General features: G+C 40.3%; 2 protein-coding genes across 15 annotated transcripts in view; both read right to left on the bottom strand.

Moving 5' to 3' along the window:
* Positions 1-10,299: 10,299 nt before the first annotated feature.
* LOC138049650 (uncharacterized) overlaps positions 10,300-24,294 on the bottom strand; it is a 47,843-nt gene continuing 33,848 nt past the window's right edge. For all 14 annotated transcript variants that reach the window (XM_068896041.1, XM_068896031.1, XM_068896040.1 and 11 more), the window contains one exon: positions 10,300-15,361. In XM_068896041.1, coding sequence (XP_068752142.1) covers positions 11,459-15,328 — 3,870 coding nt within the window. In that variant the 5' untranslated portion in view covers positions 15,329-15,361 and the 3' untranslated portion in view covers positions 10,300-11,458. The remainder of the gene's footprint in view (positions 15,362-24,294) is intronic.
* LOC138049661 (uncharacterized) overlaps positions 23,370-24,294 on the bottom strand; it is a 2,328-nt gene continuing 1,403 nt past the window's right edge. Inside the window, exon 3 of the mRNA XM_068896056.1 lies at positions 23,370-24,137. Within this exon, the coding sequence (XP_068752157.1) occupies positions 23,780-24,137 (358 nt within the window). The 3' untranslated portion in view covers positions 23,370-23,779. The remainder of the gene's footprint in view (positions 24,138-24,294) is intronic.

The following is a 24,294-nucleotide window of genomic DNA, read 5'->3' as shown; positions in this document are numbered from 1 at the left end:
CGCGGGAAGGGCAAGTCTAAAAATAAACCTACTTGTAAAAACGCCTTTTCACAGACGCTGTATGGAAGTTGCACGCTCCAGATGGGCTCCTGACACCGTTTTACCTCCTTTGCTCTTCTCGTGGACATTCCATCTCGCTAAGCTTGTCTGACAAGACAAAACAAGTCCCAAATAATCCCCAGAAAGAGAAGATGAGGTAAGAGAACGGACCCCCATGGCTATCACAGTTTTTGAAGATCTCTTTTTGGTTTCGCAAAGCTATTTTAAGTTCTCGTTCCCAACGCCACGGATATTTAAAATTTCATTACGTCATTATAACTGGCCAATCAGGTGCCTCTCTAAAAATAGCTGCTTAGCTAAGATAAGATTTTAAAAAAATGTATCATTAGCCCGTGTATGGGGGATCCGTTCTCTTACATCATCCTCTCTTGCCCCCAGTTGGAGGTCTTGACAAAAATGTAAGTCGCATTCTGATGACCAATGACTTATTCTTTTCAATGTGTACTAACACCGTAGTAACTAACACAGAGAACCCCAAAAAGCAAAAAAAGACTTTCATTTTCAACGAGGGACGTTTCTTTGTTTTTCATGTAAGTTAACCGTGACGGGAAAAAAATAACCATTAGCCGTGAAAAGCCAAATTTTCTAACCTTGGTCGTGAAAGCTATCCTCCCATTGAGACCCCCTTAAAAGGGTAGAATCCAAGGAAAGCTTTCTATTTCCTTCCTATTTTGGGATGAGAATTCCCATTTTTTCCTATTTTTGGCCACAGTCTTTCCTATTTTCCTATTTTCTCGGAGCGTCATTTGTTACTTGACACCCTGGTAGATGGAGGTAGCTGAAGGTATATAAAAACGTAAATGAACGTGAATGAAGGTAGATAAAGGTAAAACAAGATATATGAAGGTAAATAAACGCGAATAAAGGTAAATGAAGATAATTGAACGCGGATGAAGGAAGATGTGGGTAGCTGAACGTAATTAAATGAACGTGAATACGGGTATATTAAGGTAAATGAATGTTAATGAAGGTAAGCTAAGGTATATGAACGTGAATGAAGGTATAGGAAGGTAGGTGACGGTAGTTGAAGGTAAATGAACGTGAATAAAGGCAGATGAAGGTATATGAAGGTCAATAAACGTGAATGAAGATAGATGATTGAAGGTAGACTAAGCTAGATGAGGGTAAATAAAGGTAAATGAAGGTAGATGTAGGTAGATGAACACGGATGAAGGAAGATATAGGTAGTTGAAGGTAAATGGACGTTAGTGAAGGTAAATGAAGGTAGATGAAGGTAAATGAACGTGAATAAAGGTAAATAGGGAGTTTAGGATTTATGACGCGACGGCAACGAAAACGTCACAAATTTTGCATATTTAATGAGCAAAAACAATACCTTTGCACGCTGTGCACGTGCATTTTTCATTTTTGTGCATTTCTTTCACGTTTTCGGCAAATCTGCGACGTGAAATTACCAATTCTCAAGTTTTACGGAGAACGTGAATAAAAGACACCGAATTTGAATTTTCTGTCGTAGATTCAATACCGCACCTCCTAATTCAGTTCCTGGGGAGTTACACTAGTTTTTAGAAGTTAGACAAGCCGACATAACGACGAAAAAGATTAATAAACCTGAACTTGCAATTTTAAATGACGTTTTCGTTACCGTCGCGTCGCAGATCTTAAAGTCCCTAATATGACGATAAATGAACGCGGATGAAAAGAAATGTGGGTAGCAGAAGGTAAATGAATGTTAATGAAGGTATATGAGCATGAATGAAGGTATATGAAGGTAAGGGAAGGTAGATGAAGGTAAATGAGCGTGAATAAAGGCAGATAAAGGTAGATAAAGGCCGAACAAGGTAGATGGAGGTAGATGAAGGTAAATGAACGTGAATGAAGGTATATGAGGGTGTGGACAAAACCTGGGCCCGGGCCAATGGGCTAGCCCATGGGCTACCCTATGGGCTACCCTACCTTATTTTGATGATTTTATAATTTCACAATAATTTATGAAGGTAAATAAACGTGAATGAAGGTAGGTGAACGTGAATAACGGTATATTAACTAAGGCAAATGAATGTAAATGAGGGTAGATGAATGTGAATGACCATGAATGAAGGTAGATGAAAGTAGATGAATTTGAATGAAGGAAGATGAAGGTAGATGAAGGTAAATAATGGCAGAGGAAGGTAGATAAACGTGAATGAAGGTAAATGGAGTTGAATGAAGGCGAATCAAGGTAGATGAAGGTAAATGAAGGCGAATGAAGGAAAATGAAGGTAAATGAAGGTAGATGGAGGTAGATGAAGGTAAATGAACGTGAATGAAGGTATATGAAGGTAAATAAACGTGAATGAAGGTAGGTGAACGTGAATGATGGTATATTAACTAAGGCAAATGAATGTAAATGAGGGTAGATGAATGTGAATGCCGGTTGATGACCATGAATGAAGGTCACAGTAGATGAAAGTAGATGAATGTGAATGAAGGAAGATGAAGGTAGATGAAGGTAAATAATGGTAGAGGAAGGTAGATAAACGTGAATGAAGGCGAATCAAGGTAGATGAAGGTAAATGAAGGCGAATGAAGGAAAATGAAGGTAAATGAACGTCAATGAAGATATATTAAGGTAAACGAATGTGAATGAAGGTAAATGAATGCAAATGAACGTGAATGAAATAGATGAAAGTATATTAAGGTAAATGAACGTGAATGAAGGAAAATGACGGCAAATGAACGTGATTGAAAATAGATGAAGGTATATGAGGGTTAATGAACGTGATTTAAGGTAGATGAAGGCATCTGAGGGTTAAATAAACAATAGCCTTCATTTGGCGCGAAAATATGCTCGGATATTTGTCCGCGGACATTATCTGTTCGGAGAAGCGAACAGTTTTCCGAGAGTGAAGCTCGAGGTTAACTGTGAGCTTCGAGGAACAGATAATGTCCAAGGACAAATATCCGAGCATATTTTTAAATTCCAAATTGAGGCAAACAGCTTACCGTCAAAAACGTTAACAGCGTATGAAGTGGATTTTTTGGTGTTTTCTGGTACCGCTCTATCGACCAGCAGGTTTATCTCTTCTTCTGTTACGAAAGCAAACCGTTCTGCCATCCTAACATTAATTTTAATGTGAGACTTGAATCCTTGAAGTCGGTTTTAAAAATTGGGGAATATCATTGGGGAATATCCTCGGATATTCCCCAGTCTTAGCTGGGGAATATTCGCCCACGTGACGCGTTTAGACCAATCGCGAGTGAAAATATTTGACGGATTATAATGAATATTATTGAAGGTAGATGATGATAAATGACCAGGAGTGAATGTATATTAATACAGATGATGATAAATTTTTATAAATGGAGGTAAATAGATATAGATGAAGGTAAATGTATATGGATGACTGAATTGAGGGAAACTAAATAATTTAGCGTAGTTGGGGACTCGTGGTGGGTATATACATGAGGTCTTTCCCACCAAGATCGTACAACTTCATTGTACGATTGGTTTTTTTAAAAACCGAGTTATTTTTAGATTTCCCGCGAATTCAGACCTTTCCAGCTAATCACAAGTTATTACCAGGAGCTCATTGGCCCATGGCCCACGAGGTGAGCGATAGCCTTTGCACATCTGACGTATGACGTCTTTCAAAATGGCGTAGAAAACGCAGACGGTCGACGAAAAATCCATGGAGTACATACCCTCAAAGCACATCCTTGGAACCACAGGTCACCCAGGATTATGAACTGCGTTCTCCTTCGTTAAACGCAATAAGTTAATATACATGAAGTACCAAGTCATGCGGACTGGGTTTATACACTCGAATTAGTTGATCTTGGCTGGTATTTTAATACCTGACATTACTGTTTTTGGACATTTACGGATGATGAACATTTATGGATGACTTTTCGATTAAGAGAGTGAGTACACAGTGAAATATCCTTGACAATAAATATGTAAGCTTACAGACAGTACAGCTGTTGTCAAGTCGTAGTTTGATAACTATTACTTGACAACACTCAACAGCTGGGATAAACATCCATCTGATATTAAACCTACCTCTAAATGCCACCTTGCTGACCATCTTTGTGTGATGGTTTCAAATGCCTCGATTTTGAATCTTCCGGATATCACAGAAACCTTTTCCATGATAACTGTTTGTACGTGCATCGTGTGTCATTGTTGTCTCTGTTAGCCCAACTTTTTCTTTCATTTTATTTAGGAGAGTTAATGGCATTCAGCAACTAAACGAGTGGACTGATATTCTCTCGCAAATTGAGCAGTACTCTTCGTCCCTTCATAATAATTCTTTTGAACTTAAAACACAAGTAACAGACGGAGTAAAGTCAAATACAGATATGGCCGAGGTATAAATTTTGATAATTATTCAAAAGTGCTAAAAATAAACTTGAAATAACTTAAACTTACCTAAGTAAGAGTGATCATTTTTTCCTGGGGTGGGGGGGGGGGGACTTTACATATGAAGGGGTGGGGATACTCGTCAGAAAATTTGATTAAACCCCTAAAGGAGGCCAATGTAGGGTTCACCTAGGATTTTTTGACCCCTAAAAGAGACCATACTTAAAACTTATTAAAGGTATGTTTTTAAATTTCGTCGCATGAAACCCTAAACGAGACCTTCACGGCTACATATGGGCTACATATGATGGCATTTTCCCCAGAACACCCTAAATAAGACAAAAATCCCGAAATTTACATCCCTAAGCGAGATGACAAGCATCCCAACCCCTTTCATATGTGAGTCCCTCCCCTGGGCAAAAAGTTTTATTTGTGAATCATATAAATGAATCCAGAAAAAGCGCGTGCGTGCATTTTGTAATCTGCGACTGCAGTGCTTACCATATGTCAGATAAAATGACTTTTCCTTTGAATATATAAGCCATCGAAATCTTACGCTATATTGTAATGACAAGGGCGGTCTGAGAAGCTGTGAGTAGGCGTGGGATTTGTCTCATATGGTTTAGGGGCCGACATATCCCTCCCTCAATGCCGTACCGGGAGGCAAGGTCGGTAGCAGAAAGCAGCGAAGGGCCAACTGCGTCCAAAAGCGATCTCACGGGCCGAAATCCCGGGATGACTCGTTTAGTACGACGCTCCAGCGCCACGTCTGGAGGTACTGCATTTTTCTCTCGTGTTCAAACATTCCGTCAGCGCATGCGTAAATTAATGTTCAGGCTCTCCGATACCTAGACTACCAAAAAAATGAAGATGCTGGTTAACTTTTTACAAGGAATTGAGATTTCAGTTTATTGTACAGGCATAAACGTAAGGTAAGAACCGTAAGTGTATGGTATTCTCGAGACAGAGGTGAGAGTTGGTTTCATGCAGACTGGGACGTCTAAAATGCTATGTTGTAAAACATGGATGTTCACGAGTGAAGTTGTCTCTCTGGCCTTTCTGTGGACGAATTCCTGGACCTACCGATACAATTTGGGCAAGTTTTGAAAGCTAAAATCTTCAGTCGGTGCTGTATTTTACTGGTATGACTGGGTGACCCAAAACATTAAAAAAATCAATGAAATGAGAATCGGGGAGCTTCCCTTGTCGTGGAATGGAAGAATTACCCAGAATTCATTTCGAGCATGAAAGAGGCAACTTGAGAAGCACGACAATGGCCCTCATCCAAGTGTTAAAGCGCAGCCGGAGGAAAAAATAGTAACAAGATCTCTAGCCAGATACTAAGCAGTAGCGCTGGTGTCTGCTTTTAACGTAAGACTTTTGATTTCTCAACAATTGCAAGTAGTTTTTGTTATAGAACATTCGTGACAAAGCAGTGCTTTTCTTCGCTGTTATCCTCGTAGCAAATTTCTTGTCAAAGAAACGGTATAATGTAAATAAGAGAACACTGAGATTTATATTTGCAAATTACCTGTCCTCTTACCACTTAAGTCAAACTCTACATCTCTATGCAATAAGCGCATTCAAAATCTTCTTATGCGTGATCTTCGCGTAACACGTAACACGTTTGATTTCTCAACAAGTAGTTTTTGTTATAGAACATTCGCAACAAAGCGGTGCTTTTCTTCGCTGTTATCCTCTTAGCAAATTTCTTGTCAAAGAAACGGTATAATGTAAATGAGAGAACACTGAGATTTATATTTGCAACTTACCTGTCCTCTTACCACTTAAGTCAAACTCTACATCTCTATGCAATAAGCGCATTCAAAATCTTCTTATTCGTGATCTTCGCGGAAATTACATTCTGTCCCTCAATAAACCTAAAACAACCAGTTATGGTCTTAATTTGTTTTCTTACGTATCAGCTAAGTTGCGGAATGAGCTACATGATTTTGTCCATACCACTGAGTCTACTGGTTTTAAACTAGACAATCCAAGACCGCATTTTGTACGGCGGCTTTTCTTTTGAATTAATATATCTTTGACTATTTTGTATTTAGTTATGTATCTGTATATGCTATGTATTTTAGTTGTAAATGTAATGTCTCGAAGACATTGGCTCTTGTAGTTATTCTGAAATTCGAGATGAAATAAAGTTTATCCATGTATGTATGTTACCTTTAGCAGGGCGCGTGCGTGCATTTTGTAATCTGCGACTGCAGTGCTTACCATATGTCAGATAAAATGACTTTTCCTTTGAATATATAAGCCATCGAAATCTTACGCTATATTGTAATGACAAGGGCGCTCTGAGAAGCTGTGAGTAGGCGTGGGATTTGTCTCATATGGTTTAGGGTCCGACATATCCCTCCCTCAATGCCGTACCGGGAGGCAAGGTCGGTAGCAGAAAGCAGCGAAGGGTCAATTGAAAACCGCTCTATCTTGACAATTTAAGCAATAATTATTGTCTTACAGAGACATGAATAATTCAGGAGGCTTCAACTGTATTCGCACCCATGCCCTCTGCCATGCCGGTACAATGCTCTACCAACTGAACTATGAAGACACTCAGTTGGGAGAAAGTCATGTTTTGCATACGTCATCCTCTTGGGGCCTTAGCATGCCTTTTTGGGCTGGCCTGTCTTATGCCACACTGGTAAGTCTGGGCTCAGCCGACCGGTTGGCTCAGGTGGTTCAGCATCGGACTACTGTGCGGGGGAGGTCACGGGATCAAAACCCCTGCCGGACCAACACTAAGGATCTTTAAATAACTGAGGAGAAAATGCTGTCTTTGTAATGACATCTGCAAATGGTTAGACTCTCTAGTCTTCTCGGATAAGGACGATAAACGCTAGGTTCCGGTAACGACGGAAGAAATCTTTAATTAACCGCGTAAGGTTGTGCGAAAAGATCTTCGTGCGTAGACGAGGATTGCGTGTACAAATCACGCGAGTACGTAGCATGTAGGTATATGAGCAAAAGCAGTCTGGCAAGTTCCCTACAAAGTGTTGTTCATTGACCCTGAAAAACCACTAGGGGAGTAGTCAACTACATATTAGGTGGTATAGGTGTCTAAAAAAGAAATGCTGAAATCACTAGCCCATACCTTGGAGTGACGTTTTCACAGTCCAAGATTTATTGATGTCATAGCGTCACCAAACGGAAACTGTCTTTGTTTCTTGCGGAAAAGGTGCTCTAAAAATAGTTTGGTCCACAAAACTCCCTTGGCATTGGCTTAAAAATGGAAGTTGTTCGGTCCTATTCATGGGCTCTTGCTTACAGTCAAAGCAGCTCAAGCGTTCCTCCGACGAGCGGATTAATGAGTTCAATACTGCAAATTTGATTTCAGTAATCTTTTCAACAATCTGGTCGTCGGATTAATGATGAAAACATTAAAAGCAATCCTTCGTTTAAAACTCGAATTTTGATTGGGTCATTGCTCGCTTCCGGTGAGAATTTTACAGGTGTACTAATTTGCATAATGTGACAAGGTCGTAACAAGCGTGATTTGCCTTTCTTTTTAAATTGATTTAGACTCTATTCAATCTTTAATTCGAAAACATAGTGTCTCAAGTTTGAGGATACTGGTAAGATTACAGAATGGTAATGTTGCTAGAGTGAAATGAGCGTTGTTTGGCAGATTATGAAAATCAGTACACGTGTGAAATTCCCACGCCGGCCTGGCACCGGAAGCTAGCAATATTCCAATCAAAATTCGAGTTTTCAACTGAGGCTTGATTTGAATTTTGCACTATTCATCCGACGAAAAGCTTATTCAAATGGTTACTGATATCAAGTTTGCAATAATCATAGTTAATGCATGGAGATGGTTATGAAACTGGACAGGTTCCTTACTTTCATGTTTTTGTCCGTACTTTTGGCCTTGACCCTGCACAAAACACACCTTTTTTCGAGAGGATAACCAATCAAATCCTTCGATTAAATTATGCGCAACTAATTTGCGAACCCGTGCGAAGCGAAAACAAAAGATTGTGCAGGGTCACGGTCAATTCATCATCGATTGCAACAACATTGTTCCCGCTTTTGAAAGTTTTAAGGTTTCATAACCAGTCCCTGATCAACTATGCAATAATGAACTCATTAATCCGCTCGTCAGACGAACGCTTGAGCTGCTTTGACTGTAAATTGTTCAGATAAGTGCGACAATCACTTCTCTCTTTCGTCTAAAGATTTTTCTGCTCGTCACTTTACAAAACAAGGGATGGTCCACAGGGGTAGTCCATGGACCGGGGCCATGAAGGGATGTTCAATGGACCTGGCATCCATGCTTTGTCTACACCCGTATCATGGAGTCACGCAAGGTGACAATTCCGAAATTCAAAATGCTGTATTTTCGCAACGAAAGACGTCATGGAAATGGGAACTTGAAAAAAGATTTATTTCTAGGTCATCTTGAACCTCTGAGAAATAAAAGTTCAAAACACCTTGCGGTTTTGATTTTAGAATTTGATGACATCACTGTGAAAACCATCTAGTAATTAATTCTCTGAAATTACTGTCTAGTTTGTCCTTCATCATCTTTCCTGCGAATGACGCTAGAAATAACTGTAATTCTTGTTGTGGGAGACTCAAGTTGAATATCATTTCAAAAGTCGACAATTTTTGTTGCAATCTTCTGTGGCTGGTCGTTAAGCCAACGTGCATTATAATCTCGTCCGGTTTCCGTCGTGTGAATGGTTTGGCGAAGTCCAACATATCGACTGTACTGCCGCTAAACGATTTCGATTCTGCGTTTGCTGCCTTCGACAATTTCCTGCCTTGGATGTTATAGGTCATAGAATCTCCAAGAATCACAACGGACTTTGTTGTAGTTGATCGATTTGATGGATGCAGCGTATTCCTTGTATGCATTTTCTTGACTCTTGTAACTTGTTATTCTCCAGAAACGTGCACTACGCTTAATCAATTTTGCAGCTAAAGACGAACACGATTTACCTTTTTTTTTTGTTAAAGCTAAGGTTCTTCCTGTAAACTTTCCTTATGTCTTTGAAGTTACAAAATATATGTAAGCTGTTAATGGTAAACAAGCACCGTCGAATATTTTAGATCTCTTTTGTAGAACATTAAGTATTTAACAATTCTTCACCAATATTCATCGAGCCTGAGGTGAATCATTGTTCTAGTATAATTACACAGGTGATTATGTGACAAATAGGAATTTTCTTTAAAAGAATTAATTTCTTCGTCCGGTCACCTCGACAAAACGGCTTGCGGCCATTTTGAAAAACCGCTTAGGTGATTATCGTGTAATAATCACCTCAAGTGATACCAATCAGCGCAGGGAATTTTTAATAATCACCTACGTAATTATACTAAACACAGATATTCCACTCGTTCATCAACATCTCAAAAGTTTTATACAAAACACTCCAGAACTGACTTGCAAAAAAACGTTTTGTCACGTATTGGATCAAGAATTTGGAATGAGATACCTTAAACTACTAAAGAGAGCTAAGCTAACCACCTTACACAACAGAAGATTGCAAAACGCCGCAATATTCATGTACAAGATTAAAAACAAGCTGCTGCCCTTAAAGAATAAGAAAATTGTCAAATAATAGTTTCAAAAATAAGATGAGAAATGTACTATACGACATATTAATAACTGAACATGACTACATTAGAAATCGAAACTAAAGAAATTGTTGGTTTTCACTCACGTGATCAACAGCCATGTTTTTCAACGAAAACAAAAGAAGACGTTAGCATAATAATAGCTTTCAATTCCCGGAGGATCGGATTGCGACACCAACATGGCCGCCATTTCATTGTTTGGCGACACCAACATGGCGGCCGTGACGTCATGTGAAATCCAAGAATACTAGTTATACCGTACTTATTGTGTAATTTACTGTAATTTTTAGGTCGCGTTATTTCTTATCTATTCAACCTCAAATAGTTTATGCGTTTTCCCCTTTTTCTTTTATATTACATAATGAATCTGTATATGAATCTTACATAGTTGAATCTCTCGAACGAGGTCAGTCTAATTGTTATTTAGTATTTTTAAGAAAAAAATAAACTTGAAACTTAAACTTCTTGGATTTTGTTTGAACAGTTTCCCAAGAGGAACAAACGATCTTGTAGGTTATCTCCCTTTATCTCTTGTGCTGCGAGTTTACTTTCCTTTTCAATTTCGTTGTTGAAGAGTCGCAATGTCGTTATTAGACTCCTATTTTCATCGCTTCAAACATTTGTCTCTTGTTTTCAAGAGATATAACACGATTCAAGATCTTGTACTTTCTGCGTAAGGTCTCTGTTTTCCGCCTGAAGTTCGGTTTCCTCTCTTGTTGTCTTCCCACTTATGAGAACTGAGATTTCTGACCGGCGTTTGCTGATTTCGTGTCTAAATTGTACGCTTATCCCACGCATTTCAGTGTCTATTAGATTTGAACAAGATACGTCATCGTTTTTGCACTGATCTTCGGTTATCTTGCTTCGGCTTTCTTGGCTCTCTCTTGGAACGAAGGATTCGTCTTCTTCGTGTACCTCGTGATCGCTGATAGTTGTAAATTCAGATCATTTGTTGGCGATAATTTCAGATTTGCAGTCTTGTATGTTAAGTGTTTCGTGCCAGGGTAGAAACTTATTGAGATACCATCAGCTTTCGTTGTGTGAAACTCGCTGTTGATGGTTGTAAAGTTCCACGTTCCCGAAACTTTCAAATGAACGTTAATAAATAATTTAAAACTCCCCTAGCCATTTGAACTTGTTCTCGTCTCCAGATTTAGTCAAAGAAATAAACCTATATCGCTCACAGGGTCGATTAACACCAGCTTTCGCGGAAGGTTTTCTAACGCGTGCATCCTGCTTGCCAGATATGGATGATTTATTTGCCGAAGGAATAACTATCCCTCATTAATATATGACGCAATTCAGCCTTTTTACTCTACTAGACAGTTTTTGCAGTCCAGCCAAGTGTCGCTGAAGAGTTGTAACATCAGAATGATCAGGACCGAGACGAATCAAATAGATGACCAATGCACGTTCAAAATACTCCTTTGCCTGCTCCAGCTCACCATGGTCACGGAGTACGACAGCCAAGTTTTTATAAGAATCTGCGACATGAATATGTTAAGATCCCAACGTTTGTATCTGTATAGCAAGAGCGAGCTCAAGATACGCCTTTGCTTGTTCCAGGTCACCCTGGGCACGGAGTACACCGGCTATGTTGTTGTAACTGGATGCGACATCGATATGCTGAGATCCCAACTTTTCTATCCGTATAGCAAGAGCGCGATCATGATACTCCTTTGCCTGTTCCAGGTCACCTTGGTCATGGAGTACAGTGGCTATGTTGTTGTAACTGGTTGCGACATCGATATGCTGAGATCCCAACTTTTCTATCCGTATAGCAAGAGCACGAACATGATACTCCTTTGCCTGTTCCAGGTCACCCTGGGCACGGAGTACACTGGCTATGTTGTTGTAACTGGATGCGACATCGATATGCTGAGATCCCAACTTTTCTATCCGTATAGCAAGAGCGCGATCATGATACTCCTTTGCCTGTTCCAGGTCACCCTGAGCACTGAGTACATTGCCTATGTTGTTGTAACTGGTTGCGACATCGATATGCTGAGATCCCAACTTTTCTATCCGTATAGCAAGAGCGCGATCATGATACTCCTTTGCCTGTTCCAGGTCACCCTGGGCACTGAGTACACTGCCTATGTTGTTGTAACTGGTTGCGACATCGATATGCTGAGATCCCAACTTTTCTATCCGTATAGCAAGAGCGCGATCATGATACTCCTTTGCCTGTTCCAGGTCACCCTGGGCACGGAGTACACTGGCTATGTTGTTGTAACTGGTTGCGACATCGATATGCTGAGATCCCAACTTTTCTATCCGTATAGCAAGAGCGCGATCATGATACTCCTTTGCCTGTTCCAGGTCACCTTGGTCATGGAGTACACTGGCTATGTTGTTGTAACTGGTTGCGACATCGATATGCTGAGATCCCAACTTTTCTATCCGTATAGCAAGAGCGCGATCATGATACTCCTTTGCCTGTTCCAGGTCACCCTGGGCATGGAGTACACTGGCTATGTTGTTGTAACTGGATGCGACATTGATATGCTGAGATCCCAACTTTTCTATCCGTATAGCAAGAGCGCGATCATGATACTCCTTTGCCTGTTCCAGGTCACCTTGGTCATGGAGTACACTGGCTATGTTGTTGTAACTGGATGCGACATCGATATGCTGAGATCCCAACTTTTCTATCCGTATAGCAAGAGCGCGATCATGATACTCCTTTGCCTGTTCCAGGTCACCTTGGTCATGGAGTACACTGGCTATGTTGTTGTAACTGGATGCGACATCGATATGCTGAGATCCCAACTTTTCTATCCGTATAGCAAGAGCGCGATCATGATACTCCTTTGCCTGTTCCAGGTCACCCTGGGCATGGAGTACAGTGGCTATGTTGTTGTAACTGGTTGCGACATCGATATGCTGAGATCCCAACTTTTCTATCCGTATAGCAAGAGCGCGATCATGATACTCCTTTGCCTGTTCCAGGTCACCCTGATCACGGAGTACACTGGCTATGTTGTTGTAACTGGTTGCGACATCGATATGCTGAGATCCCAACTTTTCTATCCGTATAGCAAGAGCGCGATCATGATACTCCTTTGCCTGTTCCAGGTCACCTTGGTCATGGAGTACAGTGGCTATGTTGTTGTAACTGGTTGCGACATCGATATGCTGAGATCCCAACTTTTCTATCCGTATAGCAAGAGCGCGATTATGATACTCCTTTGCTTCTTGAAACTCACCCATCCTGTGATGGACATTGCCTAACGCTTCGTAGACGGCTGCGAAATCTCGCTCACAAAATACACCACCATGCTGAATTAATGTTAGAGCTACCTTACAAATGCTTTTGGCTCTATTAAAGTCGCAATGATTAGCACAAATTGCACTAAACCTAATGAAATAACTTGGATAAAGTTTCACACTTAAATTGACCTCCGATAAGTCAGCTACATTGAATACACTTTCACTTTCTGTTATTAGGCACTTTAAATGAGGTACCAGCTGTAAGCTATTAGAAGTAGAGTCTTCTTTGTCAAGTTTTTTCTCCTCTATAAACTGATTAAATGCGGTAATACTCCAATGCATGATGTGAAAACGTCGAGCCTCCGAATACTTTTTGATTATAGTTTGGGTAACATTTCTTACAATTTGGTGTACTTGAACGTAGACGCCACTCTCGTCTTCTTCAACTAACAGCAGCGAGCTTTTTCGAATCCTTAACTCAATGATATCTTTGTCCGCAGAAGCGTCTAATCCATTCCTATGGCTTTCGTTCTCGACATTCAGAATGTACTTTATTACAAGGTCAAGGTTTAATGGTTGCTCACCACAGAGAGAAATGAAACCGAATGCGTGATTCAAAACCTTGTCAGATGACATCGCCTCGTCCACGGCCAATGAAATTGCTGTGGTCATAGAGATTGGGTAGCTTTGGTTTGTCATGGCAAGAAAATCCTCAGTGTTAGCACGCTGACCCCTCTCAAGCTTCTCGAGGTAGCTTTTCCAGTCAAAATTCGAAGATGCTTCCCGAACTTGTTTGACAAAGATAGCGGCGCTTGCTAAGGCAAGGGGTTGGTAATCTAATGCCCGAGCAACTTCTTTTTCAGTCTCACCGTCAGCGATGCCGGAGAGAGAGGCTAATAAGGAAATGGCGTCAGATGGTGTCATGCCCTTGCTCACAGAGATGTGATTGCTGAAAGAGGTTTCTGAAGGAATAGCAGAGGTGTCTTGCGATGTGATCAGCAGCTGACCTTTACACCAGTGCGTGTCTCCGGTTTCTGGCAAATGAGGATTCATTCCACTTAAGCTGACGACATTGTCTACCACTAACAGCCACGATGAGTAAAGCTCAACTTTGGTTCTAATTAATGACTTTATGTTGGCAATCTTTCCCTCCGTCTTCAGATCTTTGTCGTTTAGAGTACTTGTGACTGCATATTCTGAACACTTTAGATTACGAGAAAAAGAGACGTAGGATTCTAACAGAGAATCAAGACTTTGCGCATTTAGAGTCATCACGAATGCATTCTTGCCCGCGATTTGTTTTTTGTCATCAAAGAATTTCTTTGCGGCAAGACCGGCTAACTGAGATTTGCCGCTTCCAGGGTTTCCTGAGATGTACAGGGAAGTTAATCGGCTCTCGTTGGTTTCTTTCAGTTGCTTTAGCTGATGAGCTATTTTAGCCAACTCATGACCTCGTTCGGCAACGTCGTGCGATGGCTTGGGTGGGAGAATGCAAAATACTGCTGGAGCTTCAGTTTGTAGCTGCTCTTCGAGGACCTTTCGATGCTGTTCTGTTTCCTTAAGGGTTTCACCTTTTTCTTTAAGCTGCCGTTCTTTTTCTTTCAGTTCGTCTTTTAGGTGGTCGACTTCTTGCGAGACTTTTTCTAACTCGTCCGTCGGAAAACTCTTCTGATTTCTGGTTTCTTGAATCTTCAGATCGGAGAGGCCAAGTGCTTGAAAGGCAACTGCAACTTTACTTATAGCAGTTTGAAACTCTGACTCCTTGACGTGGCCTTGTGGCAAATGAGCAAAGTCTTGATTACGAAAATTTCTCAAATCATCCACATTTGATCGGACTACTGCGTTTAGGCCTCTTCCAATACAGTCGGAGTACAGTATAGCGTAAAAAAGCATGGTGCAATCCCATTCTGCTCTATTTCCGTTAACCATGGTTGTCAAAAGACCCGCGTTTTTTCTTAGGTTTCTCGGCGATTCCAGCTTTTTGAAGTCCAGTCCATTTTGGGGTTTGTCTTTCCATTCTCCCAAAGTTGCCTTGTACCGGTTGTCCCATTCTTGTTTGAAGACTGTTCGCAGGCCCTCAGTTATCACATCAGTAGTGATAAAGCAGATCCTGAAGTAATTCAGTTGCTCGTCAGTGTATTCCGGTCCAGTGGCCATACTTAGTCATGCTCAGCTTTTAGTCAGCCCTTGCTAGAAATAATTATTGCGTTAATACCAACAGTTTTACAAAGGATCACTTAATGAAAATAACTTCTATATATACTAAATTTTCTACTATTTTACTAAGTTCAAAGTGTGGTTTTGGACGTTTTCCTGTGATACATTTTACTAAAAGGAACCCAGGACAGCGATTTTTACTTCATGTCATCTTCATTGATTCAATAAAACTACGTCCGCGGTGCGAACGGAGGCAGGTGATCAAGGAGGTTAGCAACAAGGACGGCAACCGCAACGGCGCAACGAGAACATCGATTCAAAATAGGGATTCTTCTACCTGTAATCAGTTCGCGCCGGATTATTTCAATTCTTTCATTGTGTAAAATGTGTGCCTGTTGTCCAGAAATGACACCGGTTAAAGTTTGGAGAGAGAGAGAGAGAGAGAGAGAGAGAGAGAGAGAGAGACCGATTCAAGTGAGTATTTGCTACAACAAATGGGTATTTGCTACGGTAGCAAATAGTCACTGAGTACTTGCTACGGTAGCTAATACTCACTAGTGAGTATTTGCCACAATGAGTGGGTATTTGCTACCGTAGCAACTACTCAAGCAAACTTTTAACAACTACCAAACCACTTAATACCTGAAAACACACAGCTACTTCGTTTTATAGTATTTCTATTTGAAAAAGATACTTTTTCTTCTTCTCGGTGCCCCTGTGTCCATGTTAATTAGCTTTAATTGTGTATGTTCTACTTTTTAGTTTCTCTGAGAGTGTTATAACCTTATAATAAATACATCACAAGCTAAACAAATAGGCAAAAAGATAAATAATAAAAAAATGCGTTTCTTGTGCTGAATTCTTCACAACTGCAGTAGGTTTAAAATTGAACAAATAGTTAATCAATTACCCCGTATTCTGAGGCTCCCAGTTTCCGCTCACAAAGTTTCGCAAGACCACATCGAAGTCTTTTGTTCGGAGACTCAACGCGAATTTTCAGTGACTATTTTGAAAGGTATGTATACTTTCCTTTTAATTTTTTGTCTATTTTACCATACAATGATAACTGCACTATTTTTTTTTAATGTATGAGAAACGATTGTTCTACTAGCGCTTTCATGACCTTTTAATAGTGGTCTTTCATAATATATCTCAATCTTCCATCAACTAAAATAATCACTTTAATTTCTTATCCGTTCCTTTTTAACTATTTAATGCTGTTCTATCGATTTGTGCTCAAATACAATTTGTCAACGCAAGTTAAATAAGTGATAAAGCCCCTTAAGCAACTGGGTAATTTATTTAGAAGTAAACGAGAAGGCAGACAAAGCCGGAAAGCGTGGTCATTGAAGTCTGTGTAGCCACATGTGACAAACAATCTATTATTATGTCACCGGAAGTTAATCTGGTTAAAAGTAGAGTTACAATATCAATTTATTAAATCATTCAGTCTTAGCCTTCCCTTTTTTGATTAGGCAAGATATTTCCGTTTTTGTTTCTATTTTTAAAGGTTTAAATATTTTTACTGATTAATCTCACTTAATCTTACGATTGTAAACACACGATTTAACAATAAGCTGCTAGAAACATGAAAATTCAAAGAAAAGGTTGACAACATACACATTTAATCCCTGGAAAAGGCACATGTAAGATGGTTTTGCATGAGTTGAGAAGTATCAAGCCTGGGCAAAACGTTCCAACTTTGTTTGATAACAATTGTTGATCTGACAATGTTGGGGCGTTAAGCATCCATGTTTGTTCAACATTTTTTGTTGGACGAACGTTTGATAAGTTCTCAAACATTCGTCTAACAAAAAAAATGTTGGAAAAACATGTATGCTAAACGCTCTAACATTGCTGGATCAACAAATGTTGTATAACAATGTTTGAATGTTTAGCCCGGGCTTTAGAAAACGAATGAAGGTGTGAAAACAACAAATTAAGCAAGTTTTCTGATACACCTCAAAAAGTAAATGAGAATTGGACAAGATTTCTTCGTGCCATAATTAACCGTCCGCAGCGCGCTGCACTCTACTGTTCAGTGTAGAGTTGTTCAGTACAGTGTAGTGCACTGCATAGCAACATCTAATAGTTTTCAACATTTCAGTCTAGTGTAGTTCAGTACAGTGTAGCGCACTGCATAGTAAGATTAAAGAATTTTCAACAGTTCAGTATAGTGTTGTTCAGTACAGTGTAGCACACTGCATAGTAAGATTAAAGAATTTTCAACAGTTCAATCTAGTGTAGTTCAGTACAGTGTAGCGCACTGCATAGTAAGATTAAAGAATTTTCAACAGTTCAGTATAGTGTTGTTCAGTACAGTGTAGCACACTGCATAGTAAGATTAAAGAGTTTTCAACAGTTCAGTGTAGTGTTGTTCAGTACAGTGCAGTGCACTGCATAGTAAGATTAAAGAGTTCTCAAAAGTTCAGTGTAGTGTTGCTCAATACAGTGCACCGCACTTCATAGTAACATTAGTAACACTATACACTGAACTGTTGGAAACTCTTAAATGTTACTATGCAGTGGGCTGCACTGTGGTTTTAACACCAAAACTGAAAGACCTTATTTCGTATGAAAAGTAGTTCTACTTTATGGATTCTTATTTTAGCGTTAACGTATTAAAAAACATATCGGCACTACGAAGTGGGTGCCATATATGTGGTTGACCTGTAGAAAGTCAGGTATAGGTTTAAGGGAATTTTCTGCTCTTACTTAATTTTGATATAGCTAAGCTCCTATTTCAACTATCTTGCGACAAAGTATCTTGAGAGAAAAGCAACGTTTTTATGTTGTTTTCTTTGTTTCATTTTTTGATAGAATGGAGCAGATGGAGAAAGGAGAAGACTTTTCTGTGAATGGAGGTAACGATGCCCCTTCAACGTCCAAAAATGTAGACTCGAATACTAACACGACCAAACGCCAAAAGAGGAACCCCAAAAAATGCAACCAGTGTGGAACGAGCGTCATAAATCTTAGTCGCCATCAGAAGGACGTGCATGGAATGACAAAGTTGAAAAGAAATCTCGATGGTTACTTCACTGGCGAGAAGAAGACGCCTAAGCGAAGGGTGAAATTTTGTCCTTTATCTCCATGTAAGAACCTCAAAACGCCAATATTCCAGCTACATAAACATCTCCAGACAAGTATACATAACCTGAAGCCAAACAGTCCAAGACATTTAAAAGCGTTAGCAGACGCCCCAAGAGCATCAGTCGCAAACGTGAAATCGGCCTGCCTCAAACAGCAGAGAAAAAGAGCACAAAAAAGGAAATTAAAGCGTGATAAGAAGACGCAACTTACCAACACAGATGGCAGTATTTATTCAAATGAAGAGGAGATGAGAAGAGGAGACGGAAGAAAACATGGTTGGTGCAGGGGAAGAAGGCGTATCACGCAGGGAAGCGATGGAGAGTGACTAAGAAGACCGCGACCGTGCTGAAACTGATGACCGTGCTGAAACTGATGAAAGAGTACAACTTGAAAGAACATGAAACAGCGCTTACAGTGATGAAGAATACGACAAGTTGACAAGCAGAGTATGGAAAAATTATGAAGAGAGAAGGGCTCCTAATGTTAACGACGGGAAAGGACACCACACAAAGAGAATCAAAAAAGGTCACAATTAGTCGAGGTTGTTGGTGAAAAAAACATTGACGGGGGTTCATTCCTGGACGAAGAGAAGGCATGGAAGAAGTACATAAAGCAATTTAAAGACAACAGATTAAAGGAAGGCCACAGGTTTAAAACTTCCCAGGAAATAACGGATGAACTAAGTCGTGTTTACAAAGAGGATGATAGCAGTTATGATCAAGCTTTTCAAGTTATGTTTGGAGGGGATGAGAGCGATGATGATGATGATGAGATAGATACAGAATGGGTGCCAAGCGACTGCGAGCTAGACGAGCAAGAAACTGACAAGAACAGAACCAGAGATTGGGACATGGACACTGCTACAGAGGGCTTCCTCGTTGATTTTTATGGTTGGCTGATCGACCTCGATGGAGGATACCGTAGCACAAAAATGGCACAGCAGTACAAGTCCCAAGTACAAAGTATCATCAGAACGTTGAAACTAAACGAAACGGCTACCAAACCAGCTGACCCTAAACTACCTGCGATGTATCTGCTGTTGCTACCGGGAAAGGATGGGGTACAGGTTTTGAAGACGTGGCTATCGTATGCTGTAGAAAAGTACCAACCAGGGACTGTCAGATCTTATCTGATGAGTTTAAGACTGTTTTATAAATTTCTCAGCCAAGAACGACAATCTGACCTACCTGATGTAAGTGTGGAAACGTTGAATGCGCGCAGAGATTACATGACTTCATGGTCAGCTGCCTAAAAGAAAAAGGTCCTGAAAAGAAAGCTAGAAAAACACGACGACGATTTCAGGAAACTTCTTTCAAGCGAGAAACTCCACCAAGTCTGTCACGGAAATCAGCACATGAATGCCGTCAAACAGCTTGCTGTAACATCAGAGGAAACACAAGGTGGAGAGAATGCTAGCAGGGTGCTAAGTGAAAAGTCTCACTGCGAAATTAGAGAATGGCTCATGACGCGTCTCCTAATTGACAACAGCGGGAGAAGTGGAGTTGCAGCTAACATGACAATAAGCGAATTTAAGGAAGCTGTCTACTATCCTGGCACAGAAGAAGACAAAGCAAGATACAGAGTAGACGTAAAAGAACACAAGACAGCTGGGATGTATGGTGCGGCCAATGTCTGGATATACGATGACTTATACCTTCTGATAGATATGCACCAGAGGACAGTGAGAAGCCAGTTTGTTACTCCAGATTCCCACATACAGCAAGTGTTTATCTCGAGTAACGGTTTGTCACTGACATCATCACAAGTTTCCACTTGCGTTTGGAGAACATTCCAAAGAGAGGGAATAGAGCTCAAAGGAAAGATATCTGCAACAATAGTCCGGAAATCCCTTGCAACCGGAATGCACGTCCACATGCCTGGTGAAAAAGATCATTTAGCTGCTCTTGCCCAGCACAAGACCGAAATGCAAGCAAAATACTACCGAGTCCACAACAAAGTAAAAGAAACCGATTTGGGAAGAAGGGCAGTTGTCCTCAAACTCCGTCGACTAAGAGAAGACCACGTCAAACATTTGGAGCCCCCCAGTGAGGAGCTGACCAGCTCCGAGAAGGTTATACGCTACCTGAAAGAAGCAGAATTTCATAAAGAACCATCAGTGTCAAGCGCTATGTCTGTCTCAAGCGAATCTTCCCGATTTTGGAGAAAGTTCACTGACGAACAGACAAGACACCTAGTCAGTTTAACAAAGGACCTCATTGACAACAACGCTATAAAGAAGGAAGTAGTTTGGGAGAGGGTGGCTAGTGATCAGAAAGCACTGGAGCTTGGTCTAATTACCGGAAAAGAAGATGAGGGTGAAATCCAAAGAGCTAAGCAGCGCCAGGAGGAGGAGGCAAGGAAAGAACGACTAACTAAGAAAAAGTAACGCACAAAGCAAGACTATTTTCATTTAAAAGAAATACAATAAGTGAACTGTGTAAATATAAGCCTGAACGTTATATCATGCACGTTCGTGAAAATGAACTTTGTTAGGAGTCCAAATTAACTAAACTAGACGTTAAAGCGGACGATGAACTTTACATGCAGGTACATTAGTTTGAAATCTTATATTAGTTCCGTTATAACTATTTGAAAGATATAAAGCCTTACTAAACATAATTAGCCAGATAGTATTTGATTAACTATATTGATACCAACTTTTAAATCTAACTTTCATTTTTTATTCGCGACGTGAATATTGTTTGGACAAGTATTAATTGCATGTTTTACATATACGGTAGAATTTCTTCAGTTCGGTTTTCGTTAAAGACTCTCTGTCGAACGGCATGCTTTGCGTGCGTTTGTTATTGTTGTGATGAACAGAGCGTGCTAGCTGGATTTGTGAACTGACAAGTGCTGCGAGACGCGGCAAAATGAAAATGGATGACAGTTCTTTTAACTTGGACATTTCAGTTGGAAATGTACAAGAATGCCCTCCACAGAGACGAAATATTTATGGAAGTGTGGTGAGTGCATATTTTCGAAGCGATATCATTTTACTAGACGAATACCCGCGGTTCACCTTTCAGCTGACCTTTCGTCTATCGATTCATTTCTTCAGATTGCAGAATCCGAACCAGCGCCAGAAGCAAATGTACGTGAACCATTTTGGTGAAGAACCAAATAGAAGTTTTTGTGATTGCAAATCGGCTTGTAAAACCAAGCAGAAGAATGGAGTCGGCCGTGGTTGTCCTTGTCGAACGGCAAATTTGCCATGTGTGCAGAACAGGTGTAAATGTGGCACTGGTCGAAAACAATGTGCCAATCGGGTAAGTTCTTTTTACTGTGTATGCATATACTCTCGACGAGGCGAAGACATTTTCTTTTTTATTTTATATTTCTTTAGAATGTTCAAACTGTTTACCAACAAAATCTACCGTCCAGTTCCATGGAAAGACAAAGACGCGACATTGAAAACACAAGGCAGGAAATCCAGGCGAGTCATCTTTTCGGCTCGATAAACTTTATATAGTGTCGACCGCGATTTATTTGCTTATTCCGATAGTGAACTCACCTTTCCTTATTTCCTGTTTCTCTAGGAATTCGTTGATGCCCTTGACGTACAACAAGTGAGACGGTTGATGGTGCTGCTCATAAACAACGGGCGAGGAAGTTTAGATTTTGCGAGACGACTTGTCACACGTGAAAACTCAGATGAAGAGCCACAGCCAGATCCGACATATAATGCCTTACCCGGATGGTGCATCTACAACAATTGCATCCAAATGCCCACTCCAGAGGAAAACAAATGCTGTCGACGCAGGGAATGTATTACCTCCTATGAACTTTTTCAGAACCATTGTTTAGACCGCCACGTTCTCGAGTTGGCAATAAGAGCAAGGTGCGATATACGAGTTGAACCACTAGATTTTTCAATGTCCAGTTTCCGCAAGGCCGCTTATAGGCAGTTCATTTTGTGGGAACATGGTTATTTGGGGAGGGGAAATAGACAAATTATACCATCCTGTGCCGTCAAAAAAGTGCGTGAACAGTATCCCGCTCCAGATAACGTTTATATGGGTTTCAGGGCAGAGTAAATTTATGCTTCTCGTGTACTGGTAGATCCAGGGCTGGAAACCATGCCCTACCGTTTCTTTGTCTTGTAGCTGAAACAATGAGTCTTTGACAATATGCCCACCTTACACAACAATGCAAGTGGCTATCAATTCACATTCTGCTCAAAACCAAGATGAACATTGAAACAAAATCTAAGACGTTATAGCACACATGATGTACAAAATATTGCTATGGATACCAAACAATAAAAGAATGCAAGCACCAAAGATGGCCTTGGAATCAATAAAGGTAACTTGACTTTATTTGACCTAAAAAAATCACCCCATTATTCACAGTATTCCTTGAATAAGAATCCACTTAGAAAACGAGGGGGGGGGGGGGGTTTGAACTCAGCCATTTTTCTCTTACACTTTTTTTGACTGAAATCTGCCCTGGTATTCTTGTTCCAGATCAATTAGCTCAGGGCTCTCCCTTAGGGCAATTGTTGATGCCAGGTACCTAGGATGCCCCTCAGGAAGAGAGCCCACCCTTTCTGCAGTTGCCTTGTCATCCATTCTTGCCTTTAGGGCGCCTTTAGGATGGTGGCCATCAAGTATGGTATTTTTGTGCCCACCTTACACAATGTTATGTTGCTTCAACAATATGAGTGGCTATGAATAGACCCTTCTCCAAAATGGCGGGCAAAATTTCATGCAAGTCAAAAATCAAAAAGTTAACATATACCAGCACTAGAAAGAACACCTTTACTGTAGTTAACCCTGCAAAGTTTCAGCGTTTGAGGTCTAACACCAGCTGAGAAAATGTAAGTTGAAAATTGAGAAATTTACAGACATTTCCATGAGTGGGGGTATCCATTATACCCCCAGTCATACAAACGTCTGTAAATTTCTAAATTTTCAACATACATTTTCTCAGCTGATATCACACCTGAGATGCTGAAGCTTTGCAGAGGTACTAAAGTAATGGTGTTTTTTCAAGTGCTAGTATACATTTTTAATTTTAACTTATTTGTACCTATTTGATTATTTAGAGAAGGGTCTATTCACATTCTGCTCAAAACCAAGCTGAGCAATGAAAGAAAATCTAAGATGTTATACACATGTAGCACATGTGATGTACAAAATGTTACTATGGATACAAAACAATAAAAGAATGCAAGGACCAAAGATAGCCTTAGAATCAATAAAGGTAACTTGACTTCACCCTTGTACCCAGGGTCTTCATCTTTATTTTACCTAAAAAAAATCACCTCATTATTCACAGTACTTCCTTGAATATGAATCCACTTAAAAAAGGGGTGGGGGGAGGGAGGGGGAGGGGTTGAACTAAGCCATTCTTATCTTACACTTTTATTGACTGAAATCTGCTTTGGTATTCTTGTACCAGATCAATTAGCTCAGGACTCTCTCTAAGGGCAATTGTTGGTGCCAGGTGCCTAGGATGCTCCTCAGGAAGAGAGATCACCCATTCTGCAGTTGCCTTGTCATCCAATGTTGCCTTTAGGATTGTGGCCATCAAGTATGGAATGTATCCATATGACTTCTCGGCTTTAACTGGTTCTGGATGCCAGCGTTTTGTCCTTTTCGAGTACTGTTTCTTCCAGAACAGTTTGCCATCCTTCGTGGTGGCTTGCAGCCGGAAGGTGTGCATGTTGTGATCTAGTGCTGAAAGTAGCATTCGGATGCAGAATGCAATGAAGCTGTGAAAATAACAGACAGCTGTCTTGAAATCAGTTTTGAAAAGAGACCAAAACCTTGAAGGCATCCACTACAGTATGTTGATGCCCAAAGACTTGTATTAATTTCTGAGAATTTACTAGTGCCATTATTTTTATGTCATCCTTGGTACATGTACAT

Source organism: Montipora capricornis, chromosome 5 (genome assembly GCF_036669925.1).
Source record: "Montipora capricornis isolate CH-2021 chromosome 5, ASM3666992v2, whole genome shotgun sequence".
Classification (NCBI taxonomy): domain Eukaryota; kingdom Metazoa; phylum Cnidaria; class Anthozoa; order Scleractinia; family Acroporidae; genus Montipora; species Montipora capricornis.
Note: the sequence above shows the minus strand (reverse complement) of the source record. Positions and strands in the feature narration are given on the sequence as shown.